The sequence below is a fragment of the Sebastes umbrosus genome, chromosome 7 (assembly GCF_015220745.1).
Source record: "Sebastes umbrosus isolate fSebUmb1 chromosome 7, fSebUmb1.pri, whole genome shotgun sequence".
NCBI lineage: Eukaryota > Metazoa > Chordata > Actinopteri > Perciformes > Sebastidae > Sebastes > Sebastes umbrosus.
In genome coordinates this window covers 26,683,978-26,707,168 of record NC_051275.1, presented here as the reverse complement: position 1 = coordinate 26,707,168, position 23,191 = coordinate 26,683,978, and the positions used below count along the sequence as shown (strand labels likewise).

Here is a 23,191-nt window from a genome sequence, read left to right as displayed (position 1 = left end):
TCCCTGGTGTACAATCTGCTAAAGGAGATAACAATGTCAGCAACAGTGTCAAAAACATAATGTTGAGAGCACTAAAACAACTCCCAAAACCAAGGGTTTATTCAGCTTTATACTGTATTTGCAAAGAGCATTTTTGTGTAAGCTGTGACATTATTAAATATTTCTCTGTGGAAAACAAATGTCATAAACATGTAGGCCTACAATTTTCAAAACTAGCTACGAGATGTATTATAATATGGAAAGTTGTTTGACAGCTCTCCCTTGACAACATTGTATGCAATAGTTTGTCTATTTATTTAAGTAGATATATCAGACAATGTAGTATAAGGAGCCCTTAGTCTTTTTGTTTTGTAATGTGTTGTGGTGCTCTTTGTTCTATAGTTTTGACTTTTCATCTTATCAATAACCATAAAATGTTGATGTGCTCTCAGGGAAAATAAACACCCCAACTACTGTATATCCTAAATGGGGAAGAAAAGATGAATAACATGACACACATAACACATATTCATGCTATTACACACTAACTTGTGACCACAGTGGTACACAGTACCTTATTTGTTAAGCTGTGATTATATTTAGAACCACTATAGGGCATCAGTACATTCTTTATGTAAACTATATCATGAGGCCAACATTACTGTGTACAATGTAATGCCTCCCTTCTCTGACTGAGATAGAGAGAGAGAGAGAGAGAGAGAGAGAGAGAGAGACAGAGCACTATTATATTTTTTGTTCTGAAACAACAATAGTTTCCCTTATCCACAGTGTTTGAGGCCTCCCAGCACCATCCTCCCTTCAAATGCTCCCAGGCAAGCTCAGCTTCAAGATACAGCAATGTTTTTGATGTAATTGGGATTTTCTGTTATTCTACATTTGGGACCTTCAGGTTAATGGTAAGGTTTTATTTTCATTGTGCTCATTTAAAAATTAGTGCTGTCAATCTATTAAAATAATGAATCGCGATTAATCGCATGACTGTCGCACATTTTTTATCTGTTTAAAATGTACCTTAAAGGGAGATTTGTCAAGTATTTAATGCTTTTATCAACATGGGAGTCGGCATATATGCTTTCTTTATGCAAATGTATGTATATATTTATTATTGGAAATCAATAACAACACAAAACAATGACAAATATTGTCTAGAAACCCTCACAGGCACTGTATTTAGCATTAATAATATGATCAAATCATAGGCAACAACAGCTGTCAGTGTGTCAGTGTGCTGACTTGACTTGCCCGGAACTGTTTGTGATTATCATAAAGTGGGCATGTCTGTAAAGGAGAGAATCGTCGGTACCCATGGAACCCATTTTCATTCACATATCTTGAGGTCAGAGGTCAAGGGATCCCTTTGAAAATGGCCATGACAGTTTTTCCTCGCCAAAATTTTGCCTAAGTTTGGAGCGTTATTTGGCCTTCTTCGCAACAAGCTAGTATGACAATGGATTCTTTAGGTTTTCTAATTTCCAATGATGCCGTCTTTATCACCTTCACCCTAGCTTTATAACTGAGCCGAAGACCGAAATTAGTGGCGTTAAGACAAACGTGTTATCGCATTAACTTTGACAACCCTAATAAAAATTAAACGTATTTTGTGCCATTCATGTTCATACTATGTATAATATATCAGATGCATCATTTAAGTAGCCTGTTTGTAAGGTTTTATTTCAGTAACACACCTTTGAATTCTATTATCCAACACGTACTGTATGACCTGCTTCAGGAGATGGGCCTTTTCCATGATATTTTATCTAACAGTTTTTCCCCAGCAGACATCACCCTGAAGTGAGAAGAATGAGCCGTGTGGAGGGTCTGAGGGCCAACTCGTCTCAGTTCACTCTGGAGGGAGAGCCCTTCCGCATCCTGGGGGGCTCCATCCATTACTTTCGTGTCCCCAGAGCCTACTGGGAGGACCGGCTGCTGAAGATGAAGGCCTGTGGCCTCAATACTCTCACCACGTAGGCTCCCACTGCAACTTGACTGTGCCGCATTTCACAGGATTGTCACTATTCTGTTACTGGAGAAGGTCAAACACAGATCAGAATAAATCAAATGTGTTTATATGAAATGGCTTAAGAGACAGTTTACCTTAAAATGAAATAGAAACAAAGGAAATATCAGGATTTTTACGAGCCACTCGGGAACGCGCTATTGCTTATAAGCTACAAAGTATTGTTTTTGTGCTTTTTCAGATATGTGCCATGGAATCTGCATGAGCCTGAGAGAGGAATATTTAACTTCCAGGATCAGTTGGACCTTAAGTAAGGCTTTTATGTTCTGTTATCGAGCATTTTCAGATGTTGGCCCTAAACTGGAATAGTTTGCCAATCAAATTGATCCCCTCCCCTTTTTTAAAATCCGTCTAAAGACCCATCTCTTTTTGTTTTGCATTTGTTGTTTGTGCAATACTGTTGTGTTATGAATTTATCAAGATGCTTTATATGCTTTTATTAATTTACCTATATTCTCTTATTTATGTCTGCGTTTTTATTTGATCATTCATGTGTTTTATTTAATCTCTTAGTAAAGCACTTTGGTTGACGTTGGTTGTTTTTAAATGTGCTCTATAAATACATGTGACGTTGACTGTTTCTTCCTTTTTGTAGATATATAGGTAAATATTCCAAAAAGACATGCAGAATGGTTATTTTTTTTTAAATGAAGCAGAAGGTGTCTCTTCCATTCTCAGAGCCTATGTCAGTTTAGCAGCAGAGATGGGTCTGTGGGTGATCCTGCGTCCTGGACCTTACATCTGCGCTGAATGGGACTTGGGCGGGTTGCCTAGGTAACACCATCTGCCCATTTCTTTAAATGATTGCCATGTATTAGCAGTATGCCAAGAAGTTGTGTTTCTTTCAGCTGGCTGTTACAAGATAAAGGCATGCAGTTGAGGACAACTTATCCTGGATTTGTAGATGCCGTCAACCTCTACTTTGACAAGCTTGTCTCTGTTATCAAACCTCTGATGGTAAGTCAAACTCAAAGTTTAGTTATGATATTTCCTGAAAGAACAATTGGAGATTTCAGTGAGATCAACATGTGTTTGCCTTCTCAGTTTGAAGAGGGAGGCCCAATCATTGCAGTTCAAGTGGAGAACGAGTATGGATCATATGCCAAAGATGAGAGATACATGCCATTTATACAGAATGTGAGTTTACTAATGTATTGCAAGGTTTCTTTTTTTATTTAAATCTGTAATGTACGTTATTCAATATATCATATTTCTTCTCCTGTAGTGTCTCCAGTCCAGAGGGATCAAGGAGCTCTTGCTGACTTCAGACAACTGGGAGGGCTTGAGATATGCAGGGATGGAGGGAGGTAATGAAAATAACTAACCCTCGAGTCAAATCAAATTGGCAAATTTAGTTGTAGTAGTTTGCCAAAAAAAAGTCAAATGCCTAAAACATTTATTAAAGTGTATTATTTTTGAGGATATAATTTATTGTGATTGCTATTTACTTTTCATTGTTTGACTTAGTTTGACTAAAACTTGTTAATTTCAGTTCTAAAGACAATAAACCTTCAGAGGCTGTCGTTCGGAGCTATCCAGCACTTAGCTAACATGCAGGTAGGTGATTAATGGGTATCTTTGGCAATATGGTTTTTGCACTCACTACTGATTACTTGTAAAAGTAAAATATAATTTATTTCTACTTCTGCATATACCGTAGTATTGTGTAAGAGCATTGGCTAAAAGCCCAAAAGGAAAATGTTACATTTTATTTCTCATTAAAACCTTGCTATGGCTCTTAAATTACAGTAGACAGTAAGTTATGTATTAATACAGGTGTGTTTTGTGTTTTGTGTAGCCTGAGAAACCTCTAATGGTGATGGAGTACTGGTCTGGGTGGTTTGACGTCTGGGGAGAACATCACCATGTGTTCCATGCGGAGGGTATGGAAACACTTTTCAACCTTCATTTTTTACAATGAACATTTCTGCTGCTCCTTTTCAGCATCAATCTGCATTTCATTCGTTGCTGCATATTGCTCTTTGGCCCACTTTGTGTATAATCCCATCATTTACTATTACTTGGTTTACAGATATGCTAGCTGTTGTGTCAGAGATCCTGGAGAGAGGTGTCTCCATTAATCTGTACATGTTTCATGGGGGAACCAGCTTTGGCTTCATGAATGGAGCGATGGACCTTGGCACCTACAAACCTCAAGTCACCAGTTATGGTTAGTGGGAGTTATCTTAGAGCTCAGAGACCAAAAAACATGATTATTTTGTTCATTAATATGATTCCCATCAACAAATGTGTTGCTTCTTACTGTTTTTGTAAACATTTTCATTGCAGATTACGATGCTCCGCTATCTGAGGCTGGAGATTGCACCCCAAAATATCAACTCTTGAGGAATTTATTCAGCCAGTACCATGGTAATGTCTTTTTAAAGACTGTGTAACATTTAGGGGGATCTACTGGCAGAAATCGAATATAATATTAATAAGTAATATTTCTTTAGTGTATAATCACCTGAAAATAAGAATTGTTTTTTAACGTGTTTTCGTTACCTTAGAATGAGCCGTTTTTATCTACATAGGAAGCGGGTCCCCTTTCTACGGAGCCCGCCAGTAGCCCAAAGCGGACATACCAAACACTGTTAACTTTTCCTGTTTGAGCCGAAGTCAATAACGATACTCGCTGCCGCTCTCTCTCTTGCTTCACCACTCACTTTCGAACTCTGCTCCAAATGACCTATGCTACTCGTACAAAAACTGTCTCTAGATGGGACCGTTCACGTTTTCACATCTGCCACCGTAGTTCTTCTACACGCTTGGCACACAGGAGAGGCTTCAGTTGGTTATAATCTGCAACCTCACTGCTAGATACTGCCAAATCCTACACACTGTTCCTTTAAGCATCCATGACATTGATTGCATTGCAAATTCCATGTGAAACTACAGTATGTTTTGGCAACTCGTGTTCCAGCTGAGCCTCTTCCTGAAGTGCCCTCTCCTCAGGAGAGGAGAGCATACGACCCTGTTACCATCCAGCAGCACCTGTCACTGTGGGACAGCCTGCACTTCACCGACAAGGTAAGCTACCCGCGACAAAGAACCTGTCTGGTGTGACAGTTGATATATATATATATAATGGAAAATGTTTTATCCATACCGTCAGCTATATAAAGGGGTCCTGCTGGGATGCGAGCAAAATGTAAGATGTGGTGAGCTTCACAGATAGACAGATCATAGAGATTTAGCAATATGCTGCTCATGCTCAAGAGAGATGTCTCACACCTGGTCATGCATCAAGGTGTCAACACACCATTTTTTTTTTAAGTAACTTTCATATGCTGTTTGGTAGGCTCTTTTATTCCAAGTGTGTTGCAGTGTCAAGCATGCTTCCTAACCCCAGCAGTGATGGTATTCATCTTGTCCTAACTGTAAATCTACGCAGATACAGATTACACTTCATTGTCCTGACAGATCAATGTTTACGGTGTTCTGCCAGATTCTTTTATCTAATAATACGTTGGGATGTTTGACTATTCATCCAGCCGTACAGGTCAGAGAGGCCGGTGAACATGGAGGATCTCCCTGTCAACACTAACGCTGGTCAGTCGTATGGATACACACTGTATGAAACCACCATCAACAGTGGAGGAACCCTCAACTCCAGGAACAACATCAGAGATAGAGCACTGGTGAGAATACGCAGACAGACATACATATATACAATATATGCATAATATAGTCTCAAAACATATTTTTCTTTTTATGTTCTCCAGATTTTCGTGGACAGACAATGTGTTGGTTGTTTGGACTACAAGACTCAGGAGCTGGCACTCCCTCATGGACAGGTACTGACTGTTTTTTTGTGGCTGTTCTTAGCTGTACATGTCATCTTCCCTATAGCTGTTGTCCTTAGCTCCTATTATACTCGGACTTAGGGTAAGGGCTAATTACAGAAAGTACAAGGGCCCATATGTCAGAAGCATCCCAGAAATATTTTTATGACAAGCCTTAACCTTTGTATTTGGAGTGAATGGATGTAGAACACAATATAGTTGTCTTTGGTCACTGTCCATACCTGTTACACAGTAATCAAAGGTATCCAACTGCTCCCAAGCATTTTTCTGAGATGGCGTCAAAGTACAAGCGAGTACTTTATTCCCCTGGGCAAGCATAAAAAGAGAAAAAATAATAAAATTACTGTGTTTCCATCCATTAAGGATAGCAAGATGGTACAATATCCACTAACATTATTGACAGATTTCTTATTCATAATTGAAAAATGCTTTTTAGAAATTGTATCTGCAGGATTATGTTTAATTCAGCAAAACATGCAGCAATGTTGGCAGCATAATATTTTGCAAATGTTGTAAACAATGGCTAATTATATAGCCAGATGGATATATTTAAATATATGCTATACATTTTTTCAGAGGGCTTCTGAATTATCCAGCAGATTCCAATTTTGCAGCATCTAATTGTGCTCAAACAGGATTTAGAGGAACTTTTCAAAGCAATAACGCTCTACATCACTTCTGTCTAACAAAGAAGTCTCAGCTTTATAGTTTCTGTCTTATTCATACTCCATTCTGTTTTAATCCTTCAATAACCTAGCACATGTTGAATTTGCACATCGTTATACTACTTCATTTAATTTTTATTTAAAAACAAAAAACTTGCACACTTTGCTAATGTATATAGTATGTTATTTTATGCTTATATTTCCTGTTAGTTGTAGTAGTTTCATATATTTATAGTGTATTCTAATATATTCTTTATATTGTGTATTCTATAGATATTTATCTCTAGCGTTGATAGTTATATTTACTGTGTATTTACTGTTCCTGAACAATGCAGTGAAACACAATAATTTCCCAATTTGGGATTAATAAAATACATCTATCTTTCTTACGACGAAATGTGATTCTGGGAAGCTGTATACATTAAATATTCATATAAGCAGAAAAATATTGAAATATCACGCTCCTGTTTTGTGCGCTGAAGGGAGAGATGACCTTGAGCTTGCTTGTGGAGAACTGTGGAAGAGTGAATTATGGGAAAGCTCTGGATGAACAGCGTAAAGGTATTCTGCCTTCAAACATTAGTGTCTTGTGCTGTGCCTGCCATAGAACGATTTATTACTTTTACACCAGCTCAGTCATCTGAGTTTATGAATACCCATTGTGCTTCGCTCACATATATTTCAAACCTGAACTGTTCATATTAGAACAGATCTGAATCAAATCATTCGTAACATTAATTTTAACATTGTTCAAGCCGATCAGAACAGTTCAGATAAAGTTGCTTGGACACTGAAAAATGAAATCAGTTAAGTCAAATGACTGCCACTGTGTAAAATTACTGACCTTTTCTCTGTTTTGTAGCCCATCATGAAACCTCATATTGTATTACAGGTATTGTGGGAGACATTCTGTTGAATCACACCCCTCTGAGAGGATTTACCATCTTCTGTTTGGATATGAAGCCAGGCTTCATGAAAAGGTTGGTTTACTGAATGTCATTTTTTATTCTGTGAAAATGACTACTATGCCTCTTCATGGACGCAAAGAGACATTTGCTGGTCGTAAATTAAAGGGCATATTTACCCTTAAATACTTAATCTGCTAATAAATCACCCTTCATAGTTACAAACAGGTATTGCTAATTTAACATGCATATTTGGTGTCTAGTGGTGTGGGTATATGACTACTGCCTTTATTTACATTACAGTATATGCCCACACATTGCACGCAAATAGTTCATGCGCTAAAAATAATTGTACTGCAGAACTCAAGTTATGTTTTGCCGAATCCTTCTTGGCTCATAATTCACATGATCACAGTGAGTGTTTCATATAAATGTTTGATCTTGTTTCAGATTAATGAGTTCAGGTCAGTGGAAGTCTGACTTCAAGTCGCCCTCCACTCCAGGATTTTTCCAGGCCAGACTGTATGTGGATGGTCCCCCCAGAGACACCTTCATCAGACTCCCTGTAAGTCATCTTTTAATTTTTTTAAAATTATATGGAAATTTCTTATATTGATCTATTTCTTGTCTTTCAGAATTATCTATAATTGATAATACAGTATTTTGCATGCATGTTTAATTTGGATTTTAATTACAGTTTGGAAAACAAACAAGTTGACATTGATCATACCAGTGCATCCATCCACAGGGTTGGGGTAAAGGAGCCGTGTTCATCAATGGACACAACCTTGGACGCCATTGGTTCATTGGTCCCCAGCTTTTCCTTTATCTCCCAGGACCTTTGCTCAGAAGAGGAGAAAATCAGGTATATCCTTATCCGTGTATATGAATGATATATAGTACATGAAGATCACTTCTGCTTTCTATTTTTTTTTTCTAGATGATTTGTGGCAGATTGTTTAGGTATTTTTTTTATGTTCTCTTTCAGATTATTGTTTTCGAGGAACAAAAAGCAGATGACAAAATACTGTTTGCTGAAAATCCTGATCATGGAAGGACAATTGATGTTTACAAACTCCCCTTTTGCACACTGCTTTGAAAATAACATACAGCATCAACACACGTTTATGCACACACACATAACTGTATATGCCATACTGTCATGACATGAGAGCCACAATAAAACACCAACATCTCATGTAAGTACAATCACTTAATTGTTACTAATCAGTAACAACCGAATAAAAAAACAGACTATGGAGTAGCAGCAAATCATACTTATTCTAACTGCAGGAGGAGAGGAGCTGAGTCATAGTAATGGATCATTTCACATTTCATTGGGGGCAACCGCCAAAATGGAGCAAAAAAAGACAGCCAAATTATCACCAGCCGCTCAATGACATTTTTACCAGCTCAAACAAAAGAAATAGTCCAAATTAAAGCTGCGAGCAGCGATGAACAGGCCCTCGCACCTGTCGCGTGTCGGGGATACTGGCTGGATGACGATTTACGCGGCCAGGCACGATGAAACCGGAACTTTGATGACGCCTGCCACAAGACTCTATGACAAACGGTTCATGAGTTATGAAAGGGGGCGTGGCCAATATCTTAGGGCGGGGCTATGAGTCTATATTGACATGTAAATGTCCTCAGGACTGGACCCTCATCATACCTGAGAAATTTGGGGCAGATCGAACTATGTACAGTGAAGTTACAACAACTTCCTGTTTCGTGGCAAATGGCTCAAAATGGCCACCACGCCACGGTCAGGTCGTTCAGTGAAAACTCACTATTTGAATAATTTTTCATCCTCAAGGTCTTAAGATGGTCCTGACCAAATTTCAAGTCGATCTGATCAAATCTGTAGGAGGAGTTTGTTAAAGTACACGGCCTGTAAAACGCTAAAAATGGGCGAAAATTGCATATTAAATTAAAAATGGCTGACTTCCTGTTGAGTTTTGGGCATACCTCCAAGAGGCGTTTTTGTGCGTCTCCACATGTTACATCTCTCGGCCAAATTTCATACATGTAGGTGAAACCGGAGAGAGGGGCTCAATTTTTCCAATTTTCTATGTGGCGCTAGCGAACCATTTTGAAACACCCAAACCCGAGTCCCTTAAAATATCAAATGTTTCACCCCGTCTGATAAGTGTGGCAAGTTTAACAACTTTTTGAGCATGTTAAGGCCGACAAAAAGGCGATTAATTTTCATGAAAAAGAATAATCCCTTCAGTTTCAATAGGGCCTTCGCTGGCCCGACGCTGTCGGTGCTCGGGCCAATTAGCAGAGCTGCCCCAGAGAACCCATCACACTAGCAAGGCCAAGTTCAGCTTCCTATGGGAAGTTATCCTACAGTAGAGGCTAACAGGTCCCTATGAAGAAACTCACTCACTCTGGCAAATTAAGAGCTATATTAGCAGGCTGGTGTTGCAGATGAAAAACTGAGGCTTCCTGGAAATTACACTAGCAACTTAACAAAAGCGCAAACTGACCTTTAATTAGCTTTATTTATTATTTAGGGTTATTTAACTAGCATATTGGCACCATGGGTTTTAGTCATATAAAATGACATTATACCTTTCAAATATTGACTTAACTTAACGTTAACGTTGTGGCATAAATTGTAATCTTCTCTGTTTGTTGATCTCTGCCGTCATTCTCTCACCTGTCTCTGAAGCGATGGTGCTGCGCATGCGCAGAGAACCCTCTCTACAGTCTCTCTCGTGTAATCTCGCGAGATTACTTTACAAATCAGGTGTATGGTTTGATGGTACAGAAAAAAATAAAAATGGGCTTGATAATGTCATATAATGTATTTTTTTTATGTATGGATCAGACAGAACACCTGCTGGTTGGTGCTGTTTAATCTAAAGCAGCAACCAGAAATGCTTGCAGGTTGTACAAAGCAAAGAGATGACCTGTGTATTTAAGTGTGTTTACTGCCCTCTAGATAGATAGATAGATAGCTAGATAGAAACTTTATTGATCCAGAAGGAAGTTTCCAGCATCATAGTTCCATAGTGCAAAATATGTTAGTAAAAAAAGTTAGTAGTACAAAGTACAAAAAAATATACCAGATATAAAAATACAAGGAGATGAAGAAAAGTGTTAAAACTGAATATAGTGCAGGGTAACAGCTGTGATACACGACTATTAAAAAAAGTGAATATAGTGCAGAACACATTGTTAAAAATGAGTATAGTGCATTAAATTCAACAAATCAGGTGTATGGTTTGATGGAACAGAAAAAAATAAAAATGGGCTTGATAATGTCATATAATGTATTTTCTTTCATGTTTGGATCAGGCAGAACACCTGCTGGTTGGATGGGTCTTAGTCATGCTGTTCAATCTAAAGCTAAAGTCAAAACAAAATGCTTGCTGGTTGTACAAAGCAAAGAGATGACCTGTGTATTTAAGTGTGTTTACTCCCCTCTAGTGGTCACTGTGTAGAACTGCAATATTAAATTCGAAAAGTCATTGTTTAGACTTTATTTTCCAACATTTTTCAAACTTTTTTTTTAGACATTTTTTTCAGACTTTTTTCAGACTTTTTTTCAGACATTGTTTTACGGACATTTTTTCAGACTTTTTTTTCTCGAATATTTTTCAGACTTTTTTTTCAGACTTTTTTTTGACATTTTTCAGACTTTTTTTATTCTTATATATTTTTCAGACTTTTCAGACATTTTTCAGACTTTTGTGTCAAGACATTTTTCAGACTTTTTTTTCTTATATATTTTCCAGACTTTTCAGACATTTTTCAGACTTTTGCTTCTGGACATTTTTCAGACTTTTTTTTCCGAATATTTTTCAGACTTTTTTTTTCGAATATTTTTCAGACTTTTTTTTCAAATATTTTTCAGACTTTTTTTTTTATATATATTTTTCAGACTTTTCAGACATTTTTCAGACTTTTGTGTCAAGACATTTTTCAGACTTTTTTTTCTTATATATTTTCCAGACTTTTCAGACATTTTTCAGACTTTTGCTTCTGGACATTTTTCAGACTTTTTTTTCCGAATATTTTTCAGACTTTTTTTTTCGAATATTTTTCAGACTTTTTTTTCAAATATTTTTCAGACTTTTTTTTTTATATATATTTTTCAGACTTTTCAGACATTTTTCAGACTTTTGTGTCAAGACATTTTTCAGACTTTTTTTTCGAATATTTTTCAGACTTTTTTTTCAGACTTTTTTTTTTCGAATATTTTTTAGACTTTTCAGACATTTTTCAGACTTTTGCTTCTGGACATTTTTCAGACTTTTTTCTCCGAATATTTTTCAGACTTTTTTTTTTTAATATATTTTTCAGACTTTTCAGACATTTTTCAGACTTTTGCTTCTGGACATTTTTCAGACTTTTTTCTCCGAATATTTTTCAGACTTTTTTTTTTTAATATATTTTTCAGACTTTTCAGACATTTTTCAGACTTTTGCTTCTGGACATTTTTCAGACTTTTTTTTCAGACTTTTTTTTTTTAATATATTTTTCAGACTTTTCAGACATTTTTCAGACTTTTGCTTCTGGACATTTTTCAGACTTTTTTTTCAGACTTTTTTTTCGAATATTTTTCAGACTTTTTTCTCCGAATATTTTTCAGACTTGTTTTTTTTGAATATTTTTCAGACTTTTTTTTTATATATATTTTTCAGACTTTTCAGACATTTTTCAGACTTTTGCTTCTGGACATTTTTCAGACTTTTTTTTCCGAATATTTTTCAGACTTTTTTTTTAAATATATTTTTCAGACTTTTCAGACATTTTTCAGACTTTTGCTTCTGGACATTTTTCAGACTTTTGCTTCTGGACATTTTTCAGACTTTATTTTCCGAATATTTTTCAGACTTTTTTCTCCGAATATTTTTAAGACTTTTTTTTCAGACTTGTTTTTTTTCGAATATTTTTCAGACTTTTTTTTTCGAATATTTTTCAGACTTTTTTCTCCGAATATTTTTCAGACTTTTTTTTTCGAATATTTTTCAGACTTTTTTTTTTTAATATATTTTTCAGACTTTTCAGACATTTTTCAGACTTTTGCTTCTGGACATTTTTCAGACTTTTTTTTCAGACTTTTTTTTCGAATATTTTTCAGACTTTTTTTTCCGAATATTTTTCAGACTTTTTTGTCCGAATATTTTTAAGACTTTTTTTTCAGACTTGTTTTTTTCGAATATTTTTCAGACTTTTTTTTTATATATATTTTTCAGACTTTTCAGACATTTTTCAGACTTTTGCTTCTGGACATTTTTCAGACTTTTTTCTCCGAATATTTTTCAGACTTTTTTTTTTCGATTATTTTGAAGACTTTTTTTTTTTATATATATATTTTTCAGACTTTTCAGACATTTTTCAGACTTTTTTTTCTCGAATATTTTTCAGACTTTTTTTTCAGACTTTTTTTTTTCGAATATTTTTCAGACTTTTTTTTTATATATATATTTTTCAGACTTTTGCTTCTGGACATTTTTCAGACTTTTTTTTCAGACTTTTTTTTTCGAATATTTTTAAGACTTTTTTTTTTATACATTTTTCAGACTTTTCAGAAATTTTTCAGACTTTTGTGTCCAGACATTTTTCAGACATCTTACAGACTTTTTTTCAGACATTTTTCAGACTTTTGCTTTTGGACATTTTTTAGACTTTTTTTATTTACATAACATTTTTCAGACTTTTGTTTCTGTTTTTTTACATAACATTTTTCAGAATTTTTTTCAGACATCTTTCATACTTTTTTTCAGACATTTGCTTCTGGACATTTCTCAGACTTTTATGTCCGGACATTTTTTTCAGACTTTTTATTATTTTTTTAAAAAAAGTTTGCAGCCATGTTAACATATACTTTCTGGAAAATGTACACTTTATTAACAATACATGATGCAAGGCTTAATATTTATATACATTAGAAATACAGATACTATTATTAACATATAAACGTCTCATACCTCAGCATTATCAGTTCCTGAGTCTACCTCTAAGTGTTTGCTGCCCTCTCGTGGTGACCACAGGGAACTGATACATTAGTAACATTAGCATCAATGCAGAAATTATAGCACACCCAAACTTCCGGTAAATCATTTCAAAATAAAACGTACACAGAAGTGTAGTTACTTGAAATCGCTGCAGTAAGGCAGTGTATGGCAATGATTGGCCATAAGCAATAACAACATGACAGATACACAAAATTCAGTTTAATTATTTAAGAGTATTTTTAAGGATTATTTTGAACACATAAAGTATAAAAACAAATTAAAAAAAAAAGATATTGAATAATGTAAATATAAATATAAATAAAGCACAGGGCTAAAAGGAAAATCCACCTGTCAGTGTAGCATCTTGTATTGTAAACAGCAGTTGTATGCTAACCAATGCTAATTTGCTAGCCCCTCAAAGCATCATGGGACAAAACCACTTCCGTAGAATGTGATTACGTATGAGTTTATTTTGAAAATAATAGCCGGAAGTTCGTCATGTATCTCCATCTGGCTTGACTTGTAAACACATCCGCTCTAGTTCCTGTGTCTGCACAGCTACTGCAGGAAGAGACCTCGGTTCATTTCAACTTACAGAAGAGCTGAATACATGCCCTTAACTACATTATTGTCTTAACTTAATATGAGCTAATTTAGCAGTGAATGTAGTGATACAGTTAAAATGTGAGTATAGTATAGTGGTTGTTAAGAGCAGCTCCTGCAGTAACCTTAGGTCTGCTTAGCCTAGCCGAGCTGAGCTGCAGAGCTGGACCAGTTTTAAACATTTAGTTTAGCTAAGTTGAGTTTTTATAAATAAAGGTTTTGCTTCTGCATCCTGACATGGAGTCATTTGAAGCTGTTATTGGATGCTCTGCTGCCATTGCTGTGGGTGTGCTTGTGTTTGCTGTCTACAAACTTGGCTTACTCTACCAGTTGTTTCACAAGGTAAGCTTTTCACAATTTATAAACTCCATGCTTTTCTATTCCTTTTCCCCTGCATGCATTTTTAGCTTAAAGCATCATTGTGCATAGATCAGTCATAGCATACTACACCTGCATTATAAAGTCACCTGTATTCTGTATAGGCTGCTGTCACAGGTGAAAGGTAAGATGGCCTCTATTCATGTAAACTTTGACCGACCTTGTGGTTTTTCTAGCACAAAGGCTATCTCAACAACCCAGATTGTCAGTGGGATTGCACAAAGACCAGAGATACTTAACCTCTGCAAGAACAGGGAACAATGTGTGGTTGTTGTGAAATATGAGAGACCAGTGGTGTGATGAGGTGGATGACATGTGACCCTTAGAGGGGTTATCAGCTCACACTGACTGCTTCTTTTATATATATATATATATATATAATCTCTAACAGAGCTTTTTTTCTGGGTTACATAATTGATTATTCTGTTAAATCAAGTCAAGTTAATTTAATTTTTATAGCCCAATATCCCAAATGTGATATTGGGCTATAAATATATTAGCCAAATATTTATATCTCATATGCACGTTTGTAAGGCTTATTACATTCAAACACTAAACATGTACAGACTGTATATAGAGTGCTCTATTCATCAGTTAGATACGTCATATAGGTTTCAATAATTTGCATGTTTAAGTGCCACATCTTTGAGAGTGACTGATTAGGGTTAAAATGACATTAATAAATCATCTGTTTGGGATGAATAGAATAACATAAAGTAGCATTAAAGCTGCACTAATCAATCTTTTTTTATGTGTAATGTCACAAATTTGCCTCATGGGGTTTTACAATCTGTTAAATCGGTGAAGTAACAGTATCTGAATATTCTCTTCTCTGACTTAACTTTTTATTCTGTCCTCTGACTTACTCCAGACGGAGACGAAGAGCCCGCGACACGGTGGCGAGAGCGTGGCAGAGGTGCTCCGCGCCCACGGGGTCAAGTACGTTTTCACACTTGTCGGTGGACACATCTCACCTATCCTGGTGGCTTGCGAGAAGTTGGGAATTCGCATTGTGGACACAAGACACGAGGCCACCGCTGTCTTCGCTGCTGATGCTGTGGCGAGACTCTCAGGTGCAGATTTATGTTACAAGATTAGACCGATGTATCAGTCTTATTTGAGCTCTCTGTTACCGGCAGTTATGCAAAATAATGGAATTGGGTGTGCCGTTTGCCTCGGTGAGGTGTGTCTTGATAAAGGGTGTTCTCGCTGCAGTAGTTTTGACTTGTCAAACACAGGTGTGTAACTAACAGCATTGATAATGCATTATATTTCAGTGTTCCAGCATTTTTGCCAATCTAGTATAGTAATAAGTTTAGATTGAACTGTCTCAGTGTCTAGTTTGTTCCTTATGCCAGTCATGAGTGTGTGTTTTTTTTGGGGCTGGTTGATAACCATCTTGATTGTCAACCCACCAGGCACTGTTGGTGTAGCAGCAGTGACTGCTGGCCCGGGCCTCACAAACACAGTGACAGCAGTGAAGAACGCTCAGATGGCTGAATCTCCATTGCTGCTCATGGGAGGAGCTGCTGGTACACTACTTCAGGTATGACGGTCTTATTAAATGTGTTACACCTCATCTTCTCAACCTCAGTGTCTAACCTCTCCATCAACTGTGTTTGTGTGACAGGGCAGAGGAGCGCTGCAGGATATCGACCAGATGTCTCTCTTCAAGCCGCTGTGTAAGTTCTGTGCCTCCATCAGGACCATCAGGGAGATCGTGCCTACTGTCAGGAAAGCCCTGGCCATCGCCCAGTCGGGAACTCCTGGTCCTGTTTTCATAGAGTTCCCCATCGACACGCTCTATCCATACCATCTTGTGTCCAAAGAGTTTGGAGTTAAGAACCCTCCCAAAGGCCTGATGGGAAAAATTGTCTCATGGTATGTTATCAGCATGTCTTGTATACACTGCAAAGTACCATTAGTGTATGTAAAATACACAAAATAAGACTGTTGACTCCAGATAAATATAAAATGACACTTATAAATTGTGAAGAGAGCTGTATGCATGACTAAAATTAGCACTTTTATATGTGCATTGATATGAGCATTGTTACATTGTTAGACATAAATTTCTGGTTTCCTGGGAGCCTAAATGTCTGGAATACATACCTTGTAAACTTTGGTGCAAGTGTGACCTGGATCTTTTATACAACCTTGAAGTTTTGTGTTTTCCTCTCTCCCCATGATTTATGTCACTCTCAACTGTCATAAAGGCAAAAATGCAATAATACATATAAAATGATTTCCCGTGATGGTCTAATTTCTTGTAAGGTACCTCAATAACCACCTCATGAACCTCTTTGCTGGAGCCTGGGAGACGAGAGATGTGTCTCCGCTTCCTGTTGACATCCCACAAGCCACAGACGATCAGGTAAGACTGCTCTTAGTAGTAAAGGCTTGATGTTACTTATAGGTTCTTGCTGATACAGAGTCAGTCCCTCTCACTGTGGACCGGATTGACATGACTCAGCCAGAGTTTTAAATGTTTTTCTGTTTTTTTTCTTTCAATACAAATCAGGTACAAAAGTGTATAGAGCTGGTGAGTCGAGCCAAGAAACCGGTTATTCTGCTGGGTAGCCAAGCAACACTACCCCCAACGCCGGCTGATGACATCAGGTAAAGGACAATGTGATACGTCCCCCCCTCTTTCTCTACATTTCTCTCCTGTGTCTTACTGTTTTTCTGGCATTGTTTACTATTTGGTTGCTCACTGTTGATACTAGAAAGTGCTCTGTGGCTTTCATTAGTTTTTCTGTAAGAATTTGAAAAGCATTGAAGTTTTCTTGATTTTACTTAGCTCTGCTCATCTGGGTAAAAATGTTTTCCTGCTCTATAGGAAGGCATTGGAGGACCTGGGCATCCCCTGCTTCCTTGGGGGCATGTCCCGTGGCATGCTGGGTAGAGACAGCCCCATCCACATCAGACAGAACAGGCGAGATGCTCTGAAGGAGGCCGACTTGGTGCTCTTAATAGGTCAGGCATACATTACAGTCTTACAGTTTAAATCTTGTATGTTAACATAGCAATAACATAACTTTGTGACAATGGATTACTTAATAATCAAACACAGAAGATAACTAGTTCACATAAGATAACAGCTGTTCCTTGTTACTTAAACCAACTCTGGAAGTTGCTTAATGTTTGTTGAAACACTGTTGGAGGTTGAACTGTATTAGTAGTCAGTATAGCCTCAGGCTATACATAATTCCAATAGAAATGTTGAACATTGTGTTGCGTTTGCAGGCACTGTGTGTGACTTCCGGCTGAGCTATGGCAGAGTTCTGAACAGACGCAGTAAGATCATCGCTGTCAACAGAGACAAAACGCAGCTGCTGAAAAACTCAGATATGTTCTGGAAACCAACTATAGCAATTCAGGGTATGTTCACAAGCTGCCGTCATGACTCATGATCATAATCAAAGTAACAACATGTCATTTTAGATCTCTGGTCATTAGTGAAGAATGTGCCATATAAAAAAAAAAACTAAAAAAAAACTCCAATTTCTACACTGAACACGTTATATCATTTGTGATTACAATGATAAAATGTAAATTGCTTTATTTTAGGTGATGCTGGTTCATTCATAGCGCGGCTTTCCAAAGGCCTGAAGGGCCATCGCTGTCCAGAGGAATGGCCTCAGAGCCTCAAAGCAGGAGATATGACCAAAGAAAATGCAAACAGGTAAGCAGAGGTGATGATCCCGGTCAGCATGTGTTGTAAAACCATCTGTTAATCCTTGTTGTTAATGCAACTATAACTCCGTAACTAAAAAAATCATGTCTTCATCACATTAACTAGAGTATTTTTTTTTATTCCAGGGCTAAAGCTGATGAGAAGACCGACCGCCACTTGAATCCTTTGAAAGTCCTCCACCGTGTGGATGAGTTGATGGCAGAGGACAGCATCATTGTTGCCGATGGGGGTGATTTTGTTGGAAGTGCCGCTTACATAATGAGACCAAGAGGACCTATGCGATGGCTAGATCCAGGTGAGATCTCATAAACCAAACAACAATTTGTTTATGAAGGACTGTTGTGATTAAAACAATGGATGTTTGGTCCTGTAAATGTGAGACGAGAGGGCTTTTCTAATTATCAACAATATGAAAATGAAACAACAAGAATCAAGTCAACTGATTTGTTGAATTCAGTTGTTTGTTGTGTTGGAGAAATCATTCGAGTGCAGTTCAGAAGTTGGCTGTAGTGGTGTGAGTTTAATGAAGCATGCCGGCACACTGGTGAACTTACAGACACAGAGCGTGTCTGAGCTGGTGAGTTGACCCTGAGCAAATGAAATGGAAGCACTATTATACAGTAAACCAAAGCAGCGATTAGACAGGAGGTAAATAGTAGGGTAAGAGAAGACAGTGGTCTGACAAAATGCAATTACAAATAGAAACAAAAGGTAGGAAGTGGGCATTTTCATTCAGACATGCAGGAAGGACACACAGTTGGCATAGTATAAGTGGCCAAGACAGTAGTGGGCAACTTGATTAGCTAGTCTGCATTGCCCAAATGTGTATTTCTTCATCAGCTGATTTGTCGCTTTTTTTTTGTCGGCACACAAAGTGAAGTGCACAGTACAAAATATTGTTGTTGTCAAGTGAAGTTAATTTATGAAAGCCAAAATCAGAGCTAGCCAATAATCAGAAGTCATGTTTTCTCCGTATTACAGAAATGTATCCTGAGTTTAATCATGCTTCCTTTGCAGTCATAGTGATTAAACTTTACTGCTCTTTGTCCCTACAGGAGCCTTTGGGACCCTGGGAGTTGGAGGAGGATTTGCCTTGGGAGCAAAACTGTGCCGGCCTGAATCTGAGGTACAGTATAATATTTATTCAGACATTTCTCTGATCATCTATTGATCAATGTTCACATTGTATGAATGAAATGCTACCTTGTGTGCTTTTCAGGTGTGGATAGTGTATGGTGATGGCTCCTTAGGATACAGTGTTGCAGAGTTTGACACATTCACGAGACACAAGGTAATATATTCACATTATACACGTGTAAGCAACTATCCATAACAAATACGTAATACTAGAATGAATATTGCAAATATGACGGACGTGCCAGTATCAGTATCAACATACTAATAAGAATAGGTGAAACAGGAGAGCGAGGTAGATGTCAATCAAGTGCAGTCGGCAGTTACATTTTTTCTCTTGTGCCAATCCACATTTTTCTCTTTTTTCCCTCAGACACCAGTTTTAGCTGTGGTGGGAAATGATGCATGTTGGAGTCAGATATCCAGAGAGCAGGTTCCCATACTTGGCAGCAACGTGGCGTGTGGCCTTGCATTTTCAGGTATATGTTCTGCATAGGATGTTGTGTGACTGCTGTGATAGCACAATTAAGTTATATTTATGTATGATAACTGGGCAACTACTAACTGGAAATTATGTTTTCTTCTCCTTTTTGCAGATTATCATATAGTGGCAGATGGTTACGGTGGTAAGGGCTACCTTATAGGATGTGAGGATGAGGACAGGCTGAGCGACATCATCACACAGGCTCAGAGGGAGACCCGGGAGGGCAAGGCTACGCTTCTCAATGTTCTGATAGGGAAGACCAACTTTAGAGAGGGCTCTATCTCTGTATAGAGCAGCTGTGGTTTCCTTTACCTTTGGCTCTTCATAGACTTTACTATGAGGCTCTATGAAGGGTTTCAGAGAGGAGGAATATACAGCCCTGACCAGACCTATGCTAATCCTTTGTGCCCTTAAAGCCATACTTCACTTTGGTAAGAGGAAATTACTTTACAGTTTGTTGATCTCCCTATAAGAGTTCATGGACTGTCAGCTACAACATCACTTACTTTCCTCATCAGAGTAGTCAAAAATCATACCAGTAAAACATCTGCAAACACCAGAGTCATGACTGATATTTCAATATCAAAGGGTGACTGTTTATAAACTTGCAGTTTCTGTTAATTACTTTTACGTTCTACTTAAGTGAAATACTACAGCTCCAGATCTGCCAGCCTAGAAACTAAATCTTCTGTTGTGTCATGCAACTTTCAGGTTCATGTTGTGCTATTTAAGATAATTGCTGCATTTTAAGAAGGGAAAGAGGGAAAAGTAAGAAAATCTTCCTTTGTTAAGGGATTGCACCTCTTCAGGAGCTCGGGGTTAGATTTTTGACCTTTAAACAGCCTATTAAAACTTTCTTGCAAATAAACCAGTGAGTGAAAATCATTGGTGAGAGAGAGCATTGGTTTAAGTTATCAAATGCGACCAGTATGCCTTTTCTCCTGTTATCAAATGAACATGGAGCCTTTTTATGAGGAGACATGAAACTTAACAGCTGTAATATTCTTATCGGTTGATGATTTGGGATAAAAATGTTTTAAATGGAAAATATTTTTTTGAATGTTGATGATTGAAAAAATGGTATGCCTTTTAATGTTTGATTGTGTCTTTGAATACATTGATGTGTGTAGATTGAAAATGTGTCTGCTGATTTGGTTATGTAGTTGAATGATATTTAATACTAACTTGCATTGATGTGGGCTATGATTTCAAATATGCCTATACACTATGTATTGCACTATAATTATAACTTATTTAATCACCAGGTGAACACGTGTGGATCATCTCACTCCAATATATATTGCTGTTGTATTGGGTACTTTGGAGGGAGCTATGTCAAACTTTTGATCATACAATGTTCATTCTCAAATAAATTGAAAAAAGAAAGTGAGTAATGAGTGGGCTTTTGAATACTTTTGTTACATAACTGAGTTATCTGTGTTTAGATTAAAGAAAATTAGACCTTCACACGCCTCAGATTCTGTGCAAAATAAACATTACAGCTTTATTTGATATTGCTAAAATTCCTTACAACTTGAACTTCATCTGGCAAGAGCTGCAACATGGAGGTCTGTGTATATTTTATGAAGTTTGGACCGTCTATTAATGTTAATCGATCCACTTGTACATAGTAATGAGGTAGGACTTCTGCTTTATGGCATCTCTAATTAGGCATGTGCCCTGTATTTTTGGAAACACTACAAAGCATATAGAGTACTCAGGCCACATGCACCTGTACTGTACCCAAGGTGCAAGGGGCCCACATTCTCAGGGTAAATATTTTATGTACTAATTAACTGTTAGTACTCAATTACAGTAGTCTCATTTGTGGGGTCCATAGAAATCTCTTCAGCTTGATTTGTTATGGTCTAACTCTGCTAGATGTACCACTAGCAGAGTGGTTCAAAGTGGTACCATATGTTGCATATTCCTGTTATCAACTTGACACAAGAGCCTAAGCATATTTGTATTTAATTATTTTTTTAATATTTGGCGAAACGTGCAACCTAGTATACTTCCGACAAAACACTGAAGGATTTAAATAGCAAATTTGTGTTTTTGTTGAGGGGCTATAACTTTTGGCCTCAATACTTTAAAAAATGCAGTTTTCATTTTAAACAGGAGATGGCAGACTAGTAGTAGTTTTCATGAAGTAACCTATATACTGACGTGTTCCTGTTTAGCATACCTTATGGGAAAGAGAAAAACATATGTATTAGGGGAAAACAGGTAATCTGGGGAAATGTCTGCTGCTGGGTGTGTCAATGCCATCTTAACTACAACAGTGTTTAAAAATCAAAATTTTGTAAATTGTATTCTCAATTATGAAAGCTCTTGCTTTTAAATACAGAAGTAAAAATGAGCATATATTAGACCTTGCAGAAAGTTATGACTATTTTTTTTTTTTTGCACATATTAATTGTCTAATCATGACGCCTTGAACACAAAGACAGATTGGTTGATTTCTGAATACTTTTGATTACACAAATTTCTGAATGATGCTACTAAAGAAAAAAAGTGACATGCCACTGTCTGCAAAAGGCTGCAATAATATGCTCAATTTAATAGAGGAAACAACCATTTTTTCAAAATGGCAGTATACATAGTAACAGCAGAAAACATTAAAAACATTTATATACAGAATAAGCATAGCGAAAACATAAACAAAGAGCTGTGCCAAACATAAAAGGACAACAGAAATTAAACAAAATCTACATAACATAAAAAAAGACCACGCAAGAGTATGACAATAATTTCACTTAAAAACTTTAAAGATATTGCATACATTCATTGTTTCCATTGCTTTTTTGTTTCGTGAGGAAGAAATTGTTGACGGATATAGATCCATTTCTTTCATAAATACAAAGAAATTAGGCTTTTTTTGGGGTAAATTTACACTTTTGAATGTGGAACTTTGCGAGAATTTAAATTAAATTAATAAGAAAAAATGCATTACTGTCTTTGTCACTGTAATCATAGCAACCAAATATAATATTTCTATAGTACAGTGCAAAATCTGAGAAAATGTTAACAAGGATACAATTATTGACATCTTTCCACAATTCACATGTAAATTTACAGGACCAGAATAAATGAGAGCAAGTTTCAGGATGGGATCTATGTAGTTTGTAGGTTTTTTTTCATTATTATTATTTAAAAATGACAGTATACATAGTAACAGCAGAAAACATTAAACACATTTACATACAAAAGAAGCATAGTGATAACATAAACAAAGAGCTGTGTCAAACATAAAAGGACAACAGAAATGAAACAAAACCAACATAAAATAAAAAATAAATAAATATTTGAATACATAAACATAAATAGTTTGTAGGTTGTTTTGCTGTCTAGCCTCTTGCCTTCTTTGACGTCACAGAGTCTGCTTTTGCTGCTTTCAGGTGCTCCTTGTAAATATCCCTAGCATCTTCATCATAGCTTTTTAAATTGTAAATAAGTGTTTTGTTGTATTGTAGTAAAAAATAAATGCATTTCTTTCATAGATGTACACTGTTCTTGTTTCTAACTGA

At 36.7% G+C, this 23,191-nt stretch overlaps 2 protein-coding genes and 1 long non-coding RNA gene across 4 annotated transcripts; 2 read left to right on the top strand and 1 right to left on the bottom strand.

Moving 5' to 3' along the window:
• Positions 1–788: 788 nt before the first annotated feature.
• glb1l2 (galactosidase beta 1 like 2) lies at positions 789–9,056 on the top strand. Of its 2 annotated transcripts, XM_037774502.1 has the most exons (19): positions 789–896; positions 1,779–1,964; positions 2,199–2,267; positions 2,696–2,791; positions 2,866–2,974; positions 3,062–3,154; positions 3,243–3,324; positions 3,510–3,574; positions 3,816–3,900; positions 4,050–4,187; positions 4,307–4,387; positions 4,941–5,047; positions 5,512–5,658; positions 5,743–5,814; positions 6,971–7,049; positions 7,381–7,468; positions 7,844–7,958; positions 8,142–8,258; positions 8,382–9,056. In XM_037774502.1, the coding sequence occupies exons 2-19, from the start codon at positions 1,801–1,803 to the stop codon at positions 8,490–8,492; spliced, it is 1,818 nt and encodes a 605-aa protein (XP_037630430.1). In that variant the 5' UTR covers positions 789–896; positions 1,779–1,800; the 3' UTR covers positions 8,493–9,056. The 2 variants fall into 2 exon arrangements, with proteins under 2 accessions (XP_037630430.1, XP_037630429.1); XM_037774501.1 differs by lacking the exon at positions 789–896 and having other exon boundaries at positions 1,764–1,964.
• On the bottom strand, positions 1,888–17,072 carry LOC119490957. The gene is made up of 5 exons (XR_005207514.1): positions 17,061–17,072; positions 13,339–13,378; positions 8,124–8,232; positions 6,045–6,129; positions 1,888–2,023 (listed from the first exon to the last, which is right to left on the bottom strand). It is a non-coding gene; the product is annotated as an uncharacterized LOC119490957 (long non-coding RNA).
• On the top strand, positions 14,206–21,051 carry ilvbl (ilvB (bacterial acetolactate synthase)-like). The gene is made up of 14 exons (XM_037774500.1): positions 14,206–14,310; positions 15,218–15,419; positions 15,765–15,892; positions 15,977–16,227; positions 16,621–16,720; positions 16,868–16,965; positions 17,186–17,322; positions 17,593–17,727; positions 17,917–18,031; positions 18,169–18,338; positions 19,099–19,169; positions 19,263–19,334; positions 19,551–19,656; positions 19,774–21,051. Exons 1-14 carry the CDS (start codon positions 14,206–14,208, stop codon positions 19,950–19,952), a joined length of 1,869 nt encoding a protein of 622 aa, XP_037630428.1. The 3' UTR covers positions 19,953–21,051.
• Positions 21,052–23,191: the final 2,140 nt, after the last annotated feature.

Coding starts and splice junctions, on each gene's coding strand:
- glb1l2 (XM_037774502.1), top strand. CDS start 1,801: ATGAGCCGTGTGGAGGGTCTGAGGGCCAACTCGTCTCAGTTCACTCTG. Junction 3,155..3,242: donor ACATGCCATTTATACAGAAT/GTGAGTTTACTA, acceptor CTTCTCCTGTAG/TGTCTCCAGTCCAGAGGGAT. Junction 7,050..7,380: donor TCTGGATGAACAGCGTAAAG/GTATTCTGCCTT, acceptor ATTGTATTACAG/GTATTGTGGGAGACATTCTG.
- ilvbl (XM_037774500.1), top strand. CDS start 14,206: ATGGAGTCATTTGAAGCTGTTATTGGATGCTCTGCTGCCATTGCTGTG. Junction 16,966..17,185: donor ACGCCGGCTGATGACATCAG/GTAAAGGACAAT, acceptor CCTGCTCTATAG/GAAGGCATTGGAGGACCTGG. Junction 19,657..19,773: donor GTGTGGCCTTGCATTTTCAG/GTATATGTTCTG, acceptor TCCTTTTTGCAG/ATTATCATATAGTGGCAGAT.